Source organism: Trachemys scripta, chromosome 2, assembly GCF_013100865.1.
Source record: "Trachemys scripta elegans isolate TJP31775 chromosome 2, CAS_Tse_1.0, whole genome shotgun sequence".
Taxonomy (NCBI): Eukaryota; Metazoa; Chordata; order Testudines; family Emydidae; genus Trachemys; species Trachemys scripta.
In genome coordinates, this window is record NC_048299.1 from 26623925 (window position 1) to 26637858 (window position 13934).

Below are 13934 nucleotides of genomic sequence, written 5' to 3' on the forward strand. Positions count from 1 at the left end.
GTAACAATTCTAAATGATCATTTTTATTTGTTTTTCTTAGTTTCCTGTATGTCAAATTACCTGAGCTATGGGGGGAATCTGACTTTGGCCTGGCTGATTTTGTATGCAAACAGCATCGCTCTCTGCCACAGAATCTGTTGCACTTCCATCCTGTTGCGATTCAACCATTTCCGTGGTCATTTGTCTAAAAATAAATAATATAGTGCAAGGAAATGAATTCAGACCTGAAGAAGGGATATTTATTTCAACTCTATTAAATTATTTTTCTCCTCAACTCCCAATTTCAGTTCTTTAAAATATTTGACAAAAGAGCAACCCAACAGTATCCTAGCATCACAGTGTGTTGCCATGCATGACCTGTAAATTAGGAATCAAGCTCACTCTCTTGGCTAGCAAGGACTAGATGCAATGTGTAAGCAATACTCCCAGCACTGAGTAAGGAAATCAAAGCCTCATTCTCTAGCAACCCATTATGTCCAGATACTTGCTTGCAATGCTGATTCCAGGAAGATACCTATCCAGCCCTTCTATGTTGGGGTAGGGGAGTAGAAGGAACATTAAAACAAGGAGAAACTGAAGATGAGAAGAGTTAACTGGGAAAAAGAAGAGGACCATTCTGAGGAATGCTGAGGGAGAAATATCTGGTAACTATTTATTCAGTCAGGTCTACAAAAGAAGACCTGTAGATGCAGTATAGTATAGTCACTTTAGGAAGTGACAATTAGATGTCTAGGAAGAATTGGTTAGAAATTTTTATCTTTTCTTTATTCAATTAGGTTAGACAGTCATAATATTGTGTATCCTGCAATGGACACAATCAGAACCATAAGATTATACCTAACAAGTGAATATTTATTCTGGATTACCATGTCTGGATTGTTTTTCTTTTGTTTTGTGATGAAAGCAAAACTTCCTTCTATTCTTATCTGTATAAATTAGTCACTGGAGAGATATACCAGAGTAGGAAATTATTAAAATATTGAGACATCTGAAAAGTTTTGATAGAAATATTGTACGTAAATCCTACTGTTCTGTCCCACTAAATAGAAATATCATCCTCCTTTAGACAAAATATAATTTTATTATATACTTTTGTCACTTTTGCTAACAGTAATTCCAAACATGAAGATTTCATATTCAGGACATGGAACTGATTTTGTTTTGAACCAAATGATAGATGTTTAACACTTGATTTTTACATTGGTATCAGCAACTCTCTTGTGATTTTTTATCCTGTAAATCTTAAACCTAAGCTTGGGTAAATTACATCCATCAACTGAAATTTATAAACTGAAAGACTCGGTTAGTGGAGAAAACTTTCAAATATATCGACTACACAAAAACATAATTACCTTACGGTTGTTTTTCCATGATATTTCTTGACACACTTGCTCATAATGGATGGTGGGAGTGTTTAAAACAAGAGCTTGGTTTTCCTCAGCTCACCTTCTCTCCTACTGAACACTGCAGTGAAGTTATGATGTTGAAGTTGTGATGTCACAATCATCACCATAGCAACAAACCAATGTCATAAAGAGTATACAGCCTTCACTGCAGGCTCAAGGAGAAGTGTGGCATTAAAAGAGAGATCTTGTTCAAACGCATACCAAATATTACAGGAAATGCAGGAAAAGACCAGACAAGGAAGGGAAAATCACCTATTTGTTGTTTTAATTTTTCTGACGTTATAATATGACAGGGTTCCTATTCTGGGGTCTTCTGCTATCATGTGAGACAAGCAGGAACTCCCTGATTCAATGGTTTTGAGGCCCCTGAAGTACCCATATATATTTTTAATGCACAGGCCAACTCCTGGTATCTCAGTGCTCTCTGGGATGTTATTTCTTTGAGTGAGAAACAAAGAGCTCCTTAAACACTACACATAATTTATGTCCAAAATAAGTCATCAAAATGTTTGTCTCCCACTATGGTTGAGAAGGAATCAAGTTAAACGATATCATCAGAGAAGCAGAATTACAGGTAATTTTTGTATCTCTAAGAATACCATCTTGACTAGATAGTGGATACACAAAAATGCCCTGCCTCCTTCCATCTCAAGCCCCTGTGCAGATCTCAGGTTCCAGTATGTCTCTTAGTAACTAGATCTTGAGTGATTTATGGCTTTAATGGTTAAAATTGCCATCTTGAATTCTATCAGAAAATTCTCAGGAAGCTACTGCAGCTCACAGAGTGCTAGCATTCATACACTCTTAAAATAAAGTTCCTCTTAAACTAGCTTGTTTCCAAATGGTGTCAGTGTATACACCATGAGGAATGTATTAGAGTAGTCTATCTTTTGTGTAGTTTGTTAGAAAAAATTTTAGTACATCAACAGCAGTTCTAATTCAATCCATAATAATACAGTATTTAATATATACACAGATGGTACCTCCTGCATTCCTATTTTTTCTCATGAGTTCCTTTCCCCTGGATATAATGCTAAAATAATAGTGCAGTCAAAATCTCAGGATGTTGAGAGCACTGGTGCTCAGTATGCACCAAGGACTTAATCAGAGGAGAGTGTATAACTTTAAATGGGGCAATTTTGGATTGACTCATCAGCTACTCTGAAGATCTCCTACTGTATCCAGCCACTTCTTCCTACAGCACATGTAAGTGAAAAGAGTATCTTGCTGAATTACTGTACTTCTTATGCACATACCCAGTATAGTAATAGGCAACGATCTGAGAAGAAATAGTCTTTCTCCCAGAAATTTCACTATGACCCAAGACTCACCTGTGAGGATACTAGTTGTTTAATATGTATATCCAAAAGGATGTCCCCATAGATCAAAACAGCTTAAATACCAGGATCAATAATGTAATTAGTCTGCATTACCAACATAGTCACTAAACCTTTCTTCTGGAATTAAGAGTAGGATCCTAATTATTTTACCCGATGCAGCTCCAAAATCATACCTTCATATTTCATATCCAAGATTGTCTGTCACACAGAGATAGGGTTTAATTCAAAATTACTAATTTTACCTCCGTCCCACGGAAAATGTTCCATTGGCTTCTCTTGGCAAGGATCATCTATCATGCTGTAGAAACTGACATGTTTCCAATTTTACTACTTTATTGCTTTAGGCTTGATTTATATGAAGTCTGGACCCATACATCCATTAGTTAGAAATGTAGCACTTTTCTCGCTTTGGTGAAAAGACAGTCTCAATTAGCTGCTGAATGTCATTGCCTGTTGCACTAAGTATCATGAAACAAAAGCAATAAAGTGTTTGAGGAAAATGCCTATCTGGTTTTCTAATCTTGACAGTATCTTTTATTTCCCAGATAGGGGCTTAATCCCTTATGGCTTGCTGAAGGCCCTCCTCCTACAGAAAAGCTGTATTATTCTATTTGTTTTTGACACCCCTGTGATCCTTCCTGATCTTTCTATGGGCAACTCTTTCATGTAGTGTAGACAGCTAAATACTTAACTAATTTCAGTTCACGTGTCTGTTATTAGATGTATGCACAGTTAAACTGTACTGATGTAAATAGTGAAGACAACTAAAAAATTAAAAAAGTATCTCTAGGATATCTGCAGCCTTTCAAAATATGACAAGAAAGAGGACTGTATTTTTATTATGCTCTAGATTTTAGGTAAAACTCATGGGAAATTAGAATACAAATCTCAGATGCAGAACACAATTAAAATACACTTTAGCCACACCTAAGCATGGGAATCTATTCAAATGTATTCTCCAAAGATACAGCTGAATATACTCTGGATTTTAATTAGACAGATGATTTACTATTTTTAATCTTCAGCACAGCCAAATAGCACTAGAATTTTTTATATTGTCTCTTTTCAGGTATTCCTGAGATTTGTTAATACCACTGTTCTCCTAAAACATTGCTTCTGGACAAGCCATTATTGTTATTTTCAAGGGGAAATTAATTTAAATGTCAACAGTGTGTAAACGCATGCACTTGTTGAACAAAATGCTAAACTGAGCACAGAAATTGCCTTCTCCAAGTATGAAGGTCAAATGAAACCTAAAACTTTGGGCCTGTAAAAGACAAAGCTTAAAAAAGGTAAGTAGCCATTTTAGGTGTACTAGTCCCCTTGACATAAACTTGTATAAAAGGCCTGACTAAAAACAAAGTTGCAGTATAACAGCTGCATAATATAAAGCATAGTGCAAGACAAAGGACCTATTTTGGTTGGCATATCTGAAAATAGCAAGGCAGGTGATATGTTTTTCCAAAAGACTATTAAAACTGTTCTCAATATGAAGCACCCATGAAACAGACAGTTATTAATTTAGTCCAGAGACTACCAAAATAGAAGACTTTTTCTTCCTATAATGTAAGCAGAGTTTTGATTAGAGGCAAACCACCGATGACAAAGGAAATGTATTGACAGATCCATTGCTCCTAAGTTTCAAAACAAGGCTCTACATCAGGGGTGTGCAAACTACGGCCCACGGGATTGCCACCCCCGTGATGCCATGGGCCCCGCGCCACTTCCGGAAGCGGCCGGCACATCCCTGCAGCCCCTGAAGGGGCAGGGGGCAGAGGGCTCCGCATGCTGCCCTCACCTGCAGGCACTGCCCACCGCAGCTCCCATTGGCCGGAAACAGGTAACCAAGGCCAATGGGAGCTTTTGGGGAGGTACCCGCAGGTGAGGGCAGCACAGAGCCCTCTGCCCCCCCTCCCCCAGAGGCCGCAGGGATGTGGTGCCAGCCACTTCTGGGAGTGGTGTGGCACAGGGCCAGGGCTGTCTTAGCCCCGCTGAGTGCCGCTGCCACCCCAGGTAAGCAGTGCTGGGCCAGAGCCCGCATCCCAGACCCCTCCTGCACCCCAACCCCCTGCCCTGAGCCCCCTGCCATACCCCACCCTCTTCCTGCACCCCAACCCCTTGCCTTGAGCCCCCAACCCCCTGCCCTGAGCCCCCTTGTACACTCCGCACCACTCCTCCACCTCAATCCTTTGCCTTGAGCCCCTTCCTGCACACCACACCTCCTTCCACACCCCGCACTGCCTCCTGCAACCTGACCCCCTGCCCCAGCCCTATATTCATGGCCCTGCATTCAATTTCCCCACCCAGATGTGGGCCTCGGGCCAAAAAGTTTGCCCACCCCTGCTCTACATAGCTCTTTCGGGCAGGGACTATCTTCTTCTGTGTTTGTGCAGCACAAAGAACAGTGGGGTTCTAGTCCATGACTAGGGCTCCTAAGTACTGCAGTAATAAAAATAACATCCAGTTTATGCCCCTTATTTCATGAAAAGTCCAAAGGTCTTTGTAAAAGCGTTAAAGGATCCATGAGTAATGGAACTAAGTTTTAGCTTTATATATCCAGCAAGGATCTTAACTGATTTTGATGACAGAGATCACGTGGTCTGGAAAATCAGGAACAATAAACAGATTCTGTTTGTTTGTTTTTTAAGGAAGATTGAACTTTCAAACCATTATAACTTTATAGGCCTTGTATATGGACTTAACCCTAAACTCAAAAATTGCTTTATTTTTTATAAACATGGTTTAATTACAAATCAGCTACATATCATGAGATTTATTTTGATATTAAATATTAATAGGATTGTTACATTTTTCCTCTGGGTTGCTTACTACCTTTCAAAAGTTACGAGGCAATACATTGATATTAATTAGGCACGATTTTTATCTTAATACACGCAAGTTACATGACTGCACTTCCATGAATTATGGTTGAAAATATATTCTGTAATTTAATGTAAGGCAAATGTATGTGGTTTTTTGCCTGGAGATGATGAGGAAAAATCACAGGGCTGGAAACATATATGCCTATTTTTTCTGTCTCACTAATGACATTGTAATAACTTATTGTGACATTGTTTATTGTGTATCCAGTATTGAGATTTTGCAGTTTGAGTAATAGGTACACTCTGCATTAGGAAATGTGTTTATCTGTATCTTTACTGTTAAATTTGCAGTACTTAACTTTCTCAGAATGTCAGGAAATCTGAAATCCTCTAAGGAAATGCTTTTACTGTTTGAAAACATTAAATTATATTGCATTGTGATTTATTTTTTTATGTATCGGTTTCTTTAATATAGTGTTTTCAAAGTTTAGTTCAGCTTGTGGGATGGATGTTTGGCACCAGCTTCATATCAGAACTATGTAAAGATGTCAGACCTGTAGAAGAGAAAAAAGAGAGGCAGAAGTAACCCTCTTCTACCCCTCCTCTCAAAATAAACTTCACAGCTAGAAAATTCATTCCACCAGAAACCATTTGCCTTATGAGCCACAGAAGCAACATTAACTGGATAAAAGCAAAGTAGAAGTAGCCATTGCTAGAAAGGAAAGCTGATCACGTTTAGAGCCCTGCAAATCTGCAGATATCCGCGGATATCCACATCCACGGATACGGACATCAGCAGACCATGTTTGCGGATAGATGCTGTCATAAATATAGGGGGAAGGGTAGCAACCTTTATGTATCCTTGGCAACTGTACTGGATTGCCTTCCCTGTAAAGGGTTAAGTAGTTCAAATAACCTAGTTGGCACCTGGCCAGAAGGACCAATGAGAAAAGAAAATACTTTCAAAATTGACAGGGGGAAGGATTTGTTTGTTATTCTCTTTTGTTGTTCCCACTCCGGATGGAGGGAGAAGCCAAGCAGGTACAATATCTCCTGAAAATATACCTGGAATAATCCATCTAAACCCACAGAAACTGGGAGTGGGGCAAGGAAATGCATTAGGTTATCTTTTGTTTTGGCTTGTGAATTTTCCTATGCTACAGGGGTAGTTTCATTCCTGTTTTTGTAACAGTGAAGCTGAGACCAGAGGGGAATCCTCTGTGTTTTAAATCTTTTTAGTACCCTGTAAAGTTACCTTCCATCCTGATTTTGAAGGTGTGATTCTTTTACTTATTTCTTTATAAATAAAGTTCTTCTTTTAAGAACCTGATTGATTTCGGTGTCCTGAAGACAAAGGGTCTGGTCTGTGCTCACATTGCTAAGGCAACTGGTTGATAGTTTATTCTCAAGCCTCCCCAGGAAAGGGGGTGAAGGGGTTTGGGGGGGATATTTTAGGGGGATAGAGATTCCAAGTGACCCTTCCCTGAATATTTTGTGTAAATCACATGTTGGTGGCAGTAATATCAGTCTAAGAAATCAGTGCTTTCGAGAAGTTTTAACCTACACTGGTAAAATATAAGCTTAGGGGATCTTTCATGTGGGTCCCCACATCTGTACCCCAGAGTTCGGGGGGGGGGGAGAACCCTGACAGATGCAGATCCAAATTTTATATCTAGAGCCCTGCAAATCTGCACATATCCGCTTTGTAGCCACAGACCATATTTGTGGATCGTGGATTGGATGCAGATATAAATTTTGTATCCCAATCATGTGACCCAAGATAAGCAGATGCCACTCAAATTTAGAGATATGAACCTTTATTTTTAAACTTTTTCATTCCCACTGAAGGGAGACTGTTTTTAAAAAAAGCTTAGCCCTATAAAATACTTTTCAGGCAAATAATTGCATGCTGTTTTTAATTTTGAAATCCTTATAGTAAAAAATTAATCTTTAATATTTGTTGATGAGATTTAGCTGCATAACCAGTAATCAAAGTGCTCCAGAATTCACTATGACCTGAAGCATCAGATGCCTCGATTAAATACACAGAGCCATTGTACAATTAATATTTTATTCCAATATACTTTTATAATATAAAATATCAGAATGCATAAATTCTCAAGAAAGGTTGAGTAAGTAGTAAAGAAACTGCTACTAAATAAAAGGCAGATAAGCTGTGTGATTCAGCACTTCCACTGAGGTCTCACTGGGTGCATCATTTTTCTGCCTCTGCAAATCTTTCAAATGTCAGATGGATGTTACACATTTTAAGGGTTTTCTTCTTCTTCTTGGCTACCAGCCCTGTAAACTTCATTCATAGAGCGCAGGGCCTTGTGTTTGAGGGAAAGTTGTAGATAGGAAACTCAGAATCCATTTTTTTATGGATTTCAAGGCCATTATTTTTTCCTTCAGGTCAACAAGCAGGGACTAGGCAGGAATAGTGCTCCGGAACATGCATTTGTTAAGCAAACTGAGCACCACCTGCAGCTCTCTCTGCTTGATAGCACCATTCTATTGATTTCATATCAAGACAGTAGTTCTCTGATTAATTTCCATTATTAGTAGCACTCTCCACTTCTCATCTTCTCCCATATTCCAAGATTTTTCCATTCTATTCCTTTTCTCTGAGGACTGTAACAGTCTTAGCAAAAAGAGAAAAAAGTCACTGGTATTAGGGCAAAAAGAACAGGAGTACTCGTGGCACCTTAGAGACTAACAAATTGATATGAGCATACGCTTTCGTGGGCTACGGCCCACTTCATCAGATGTAGCCCACAAAAGCTTATGCTCAAATAAATTTGTTAGTCTCTAAGGTGCCACAAGTACTCCTATTCTTTTTGCGGATTCAAACTAACATGGCTGCTACTCTGAAACCTGGTATTAGGGCAGGTAAGATGATACATGTCACTCAGGACACATCTGCTCACCTAATACTACAGGTGAGAGAAATCCAATATTAGGCCTTCTGTGATATTTAGACATGCAATAGCTGCATCAAAGAACAAAGTGGAGCTCAATCAAAGTGTAGATGAGATTACCATTTAATGTGAAAATCTGGTTGGAACAGCTGTTCAGCTGCATGAGATACAGCTGGACTCAGGCCTAGGTAAAAGCTTGACACCAGCAGAGTTGTTGCCAAGACAATGACTCGAAGTTTCAGAAAGAGACCTATTTCTTATCAATCCCACAGGGACCCTCTCTGCCCTTGCCTGCAAGGCAATAATCTAATTAAAAGGGATTGGGCCCATCCAGATCCCTTCCCAGAGAATTGCCAAGAAAGGCTACCAAGAAAAACAGTGACTCTCTGCCATTCACCCCAAATATTAAAACAGGAGCATCCCCAGTAATACACAGACACACATATTGCTTGAGAGTCTGCAGTTTACCTTAGCCACTTGCACAAAGTGCTTCCCCCATAACCTGCCACACACAATACCATCCTTTGTGCCCCCCATCCCCTCTGCATGCCTGTATGCAGTGTTACTCCTACCCTAATCAGAGGATCTTGCTAAGCCCCTCCCGCAGGCAGTGTGCCCTCACTCCCTCTATACCAGTGGTTCAAACAACCTTTCTAGATTACTGTATCCCTTGCAGGAGTCTGATTTGTCTTGCGTCCCCCCAAGTTTCACCTCACTTAAAAACTACCTGCTTACAAACTCAGACACAAAAATACAAAAGTGTCATAGCACACTAATACTGAAAAATTGCTTACTTTCTCATTTTACCATATAATTATAAAATAAATTAATTGGAATACTTTGTACTTACATTTCAGTGTACAGTACATAGATCAGTATAAACAAATTATTGTATGAAATTTTAGTTTGTACTGACTTCGTTAGTGTTTATGTAGCCTGTTGTAAAACTAGGCAAATATCTAAATGAATTGATGTGTCCTCAGAAGACCTCGGTGTATCCCCACAGGCCTCTGTACCCCTGGTTGAGAACCACTGCTCTATACAAACCCTGTGCTCCCTCCCACACACATCATACCAAGTACTGGCTGCCTGCTGCCAGTTGTACACATGTAGTGTGCCGGGGCATCCTAGGCTAACCCTTTACATCAGCATGGACCCTGTTATTGCTCCATGCTACAGAGTGGGAATAACTCTCTTCTCTCTCTCTCTCTCAATGACAGACCAAAGAGAGAATGAAATGCCATTAGGGCACCCACCTGAGAGGGGGAGATCTCAGCCCAGTCCCCTGGCTCCACTCACTCTTAAATTATTTATCCATATGGCAACAGCTTCAACAGGAGAGACTGAGGGAGTCCCACATCAGAAAATCCCATAGTTCAGTGGTTAGACCACTCTCCTGAGCAGTGGGAAATCCCTTCTCCTTCTCTAGCAGAGAGGGCTGGTATCAAACCTCGATCTCCCACATCCAGGCAAGTGCTCTAACACTGGGATGAAAGTTATAAGATGAGGGACAGCACCTTCTCTGGCTGTTTGCCTGGAGTGAAGCAGGCACCTAACTTATTTCCTCAAGCAACAGGTTAGGCAGTGAGCCCAGACAGTAGGTTCCCCTTCATGGCCTGATAAACAGAGATAGACTCCTCCCTGCAGATCAGACTTACGCCTGATCTACACACATTGCTTAGGGCTGTGAAAAATGTCATGCTGTGTCTGTGATGTAGTAAGTTGACTTAACACCTCCCCTCCCACACCGTACATGCTGCTAGGTCAGTGGAAAAATTCTTCCATTGACATAACTACCACCTCTCGAAGGGGTGGATTTACTACAGTGACGGAAAAACCTCTTTCGTCACGGTAGTAAGTGTCTCCGCCACTGTCGCTACACCAGGGGAGCTGCAGCTGTGCCCCTGTAACACTTCTAGAGATGTCCTTCGGTGCCTAGCTCCGTGAGCAGGGCTGGGATTAGCACATGCCTAGCTCAGGCGGCTCCTGCTCCAGCCGGCTGGCGCTTGTGGGTCGCATTGTAACGCGCCTCTCTCCCCTCCGTGCATCCAGGCGCTGGCACTGTTGTTGTGCCTGTAATTTTCTAGGTACCTAAAAGTTAGGTGCTGTGATGCTCAGCAGTGTCTAAGTCCCTTTGGGGACCCCACCCTTAGTCTCTCCGTGCCTCAGATCCCCAGGGGTAACATGGGGAGAGCAGCACGTCCCCTGCCTCCCCGGGTGGGGCGAAGATGACCCCCCACACACACACCCTGACTGAAGCGCCTAGTTCCTACCGTCGTGAAACTGACCAAGTACCCGACTGACGGTGTTTAAAGGGGAGGGCGCGAAGCCCAGAGATTCGGGGAAAGGCATCCGAGCTACAGTTCCCGTGGGCCCGGGACTGCGGCGATGGGGAGCCGAAGGGCTCGGCTGAATCGCACCCTCCAAGGATGGGCAGGCGGCTGGGTAAACAAACCCCTCCGGACGGATCCCCCCGGGGGGCGGAGGGGAGACGACGCTGAAGGCGCCCCAAGGCGGCGGGCGGGCGCGTCTCTCCTCACACACCCAGCAAGGGCGGCTCCCGCCCTGTCCTCTCGGAGCCCTGCGTGCCCTCATGCCCCGCTCCTCGCTGCACGCCCTGGCTTATCTCCCTCGCCTGGCCTCTCCCCCCAACTCCCGGCCGGCAGGGGGTCGGGCTGCGCGCACACACACACACACACACACACATGTGTCCCCGCCCCCTCCCGCACTCACCCGCCGCCCTGTACGTGATGCCCCCGTCACAGGGGGGTGGGGGGGATTGGGCCGGGCGGAGCCGCACGTCGCCTCCACGTCAGCGCTGATGCAGCCGCGCCGCCGCGGGGGCGCTGAGGAAATGGCGCCCGCGGCGGCTCCCCGACCCCGCGGTCACAGGAGGAGGAGCCCAGGCCTAGGCAGCCGTAGCCGCCAGCGCCGATTGGTTACAAACGGGACTCAACGGCCGGCGCCGCGCCAACCGCCGCCACGGGGCCACCAGCCAGGCACCTGATTGGTTGCGGGAGGGAGACGTCTGTTCTCTCGGGACTCCCCTCTCCCCGTTTGGGGGCTGTCTATGGGCATCGCACCCCGCTCTCCGTGGGGAGGTGCCGCCTGCTGGCTTGGGGCCTGACCCCATACCCTCCTCGGAGGCACGGGGAACCTGCGGGGTGCGGGCGGCCCACGCAGTCTTCCTGGGCATTGGAGGGGGTGTGATCTCCCCTGCTAGCCAGGCCGGGGAGGGTGTAACTCACCCAGCACACAGGCATTGGGGAAGGTGTAACTGTGCCCCAGCCCCACACTCACCCCATGCCGTAGACCCTCGTGGGAAGGGCAGAGGGTTTAGAGTTGAGGCTGCTGGGGTTTTATACCAAGCTCTACTGCTGGTTTAGGTGACTTTGGGTAATCACTTCTCTGCCACAGTTCACATTTAGTAAAATGGGTGTAAACTCTTACCTAAGGTGCCTGAGCACGTTAAAATACTCCGGGAGCACCAGGAAGCCACTTCCTTTCTGTAATATCACTGAACCTCCTTGTTGTATTAGGAAACTTAATTGTCTGAGAAGTTCTTATATATTTCCTTTTATCTGAAGATACCAAAGTACTGAGAACAGTACAGCAAAACGTTAAGTGACCTGCTCAAGGATACACTTGTGAAATAACTTTGTTTAACAAAAAATATCCTTTAATTCAGATTACATTACTAAGAAATGTTTTTGTTTAGTACATACAAATATATATGTACTTTGTTATTTGTATATAAATACAAATAACATTGTATTTATTTTATATTTTTAAAAAATCCCAAAATTTTAGTATAGTATATCAGAAAGTTGCCAATAGATAAAAGAGAGACTGGTGGCTATGTTTATGTTCTCTCCCCCTAGAACCAAAGGGATACATTTAATGACTATAAATAACGTTTGAGACTTACCATGCATTTGACATATTTGCTGTATTCTGGAAGGTATAATATTGGTAGCCTTAATTTTGATTATGCTCAAATTCTATGTAAATATTTGGGCCATGGAGATTATTGCTACTGTTCTAGTATGTCTTCTCATACAAATGTTTAATGTTTCACAGTATACAAAAAGAGAAGAAGGATGATCCTGTGTTAGGGCTCTCACTTGGGGACTTGTGAGAGCTGAGGTTGATTTACCTGCTTCATCACAACTTCTGTGTGACTTTGGACAAGTCACTTAAGCCCAGATCCTCAAAGGTATTTAGGCACATAACTCTTACTGAAATTAATGGGCGTTAGTCCCCCAAATACTTCTAAGGTTCTGTGCCTCTGTAAAAATAGGGATAATACTTCCCTACTTCACAGTGGCATTGGGAGGATAAACACAGTACAGATTTTGAAGCGCTCAGATAGTACACTAATGGGGGCCAATAAGTACAAATATCCCTATGTACAAAATTTTAAGAGTATAAATGAAAGGAAGGAAGAAATTGTCAGTGTTTTGCTGTATAAACTCTGCAAGTAGAATGCCAAGTGTAATATTTGAGACTCAAGTGTTTATACCATGTGTTTTACATAGCATGTTTATACAGCACACAACTTTTATTCTGAAGTCACCTCTTAATGCACTGTCCCACCTATACTGTGTGTAATGATAATGCATTTCTTCTATGTGCTTGCTTAAGTATTTGAGAACCTATTCAATAGTGACAGGTTTCAAAGTAGCAGCCGTGTTAGTCTGTATCTGCAAAAAGAACAGGAATACTTGTGGCACCTTAGATGCATCTGAAGAAGTGAGCTGTAGCCCACGAAAGCTTATGCTGAAATAAATTTGTTAGTCTCTAAGATGCCACAAGTACTCCTGTTCTTTATTCAGTAGTGGTTTGTTTAAAAAAAAAAGGCAAATATCTGAATTAATTTTCAGATAAATTACTATGATTAATGAGTTGGAAAGTGTCAGGACTGGTTATGTTTTGTCCACTCCCATCCTCCCAAGTAAATAGGTCAGGTTTTCAATCTCATTCACTGAGTGAGGGAGACAAAATCTGGGCATCTGTCCTGTTTACAGATCATGATTGGCTGGCTCCACCTCTGGTCCTACTGTTGAGGCACAAACAAAGTGACATTTATCAAACTTTCAGCTTTAGGTTTGTTAATTTTCCCTTGTTTAATCAGTTCCTAGTAGATGTTTCTCTATTAAAATGTTATTTAGCACTACTGGCAAAAATAAACATGATGCAAATAAAGTAATTGTAGTAACCTAAATATTATCATTTTTGAAATGTTTTTGTTCTCATCCTACATTTCCTTTGTTGAAATATTGAACAACATCCCCTTCCTGTTTTCAATTCTTTCCACCTTCTCTTATTCATTGTGACTTCCTGTGTGCTTCCCTTTTGAGAGTTTTGTGTTGGTGTTGCTCTTTCCTAGCTTTCTTACTCTAACCCTTTCCTGTTAGTATGATAGTCAATTAACCCACTTGGCCAAGG

The 13934-nt window shown here is 42.3% G+C and overlaps 1 protein-coding gene across 1 annotated transcript in view; it reads right to left on the reverse strand.

Moving 5' to 3' along the window:
• The window catches only part of CREM (cAMP responsive element modulator), a 90546-nt gene extending 79193 nt beyond the window's left edge, over positions 1–11353 (reverse strand). The window contains exons 1-2 of the mRNA XM_034760085.1: positions 11220–11353; positions 61–184 (exon numbers count right to left, since the gene is read on the reverse strand). Coding sequence (XP_034615976.1) covers positions 61–180 — 120 coding nt within the window. The 5' untranslated portion in view covers positions 181–184; positions 11220–11353. The remainder of the gene's footprint in view (positions 1–60; positions 185–11219) is intronic.
• Positions 11354–13934: the final 2581 nt, after the last annotated feature.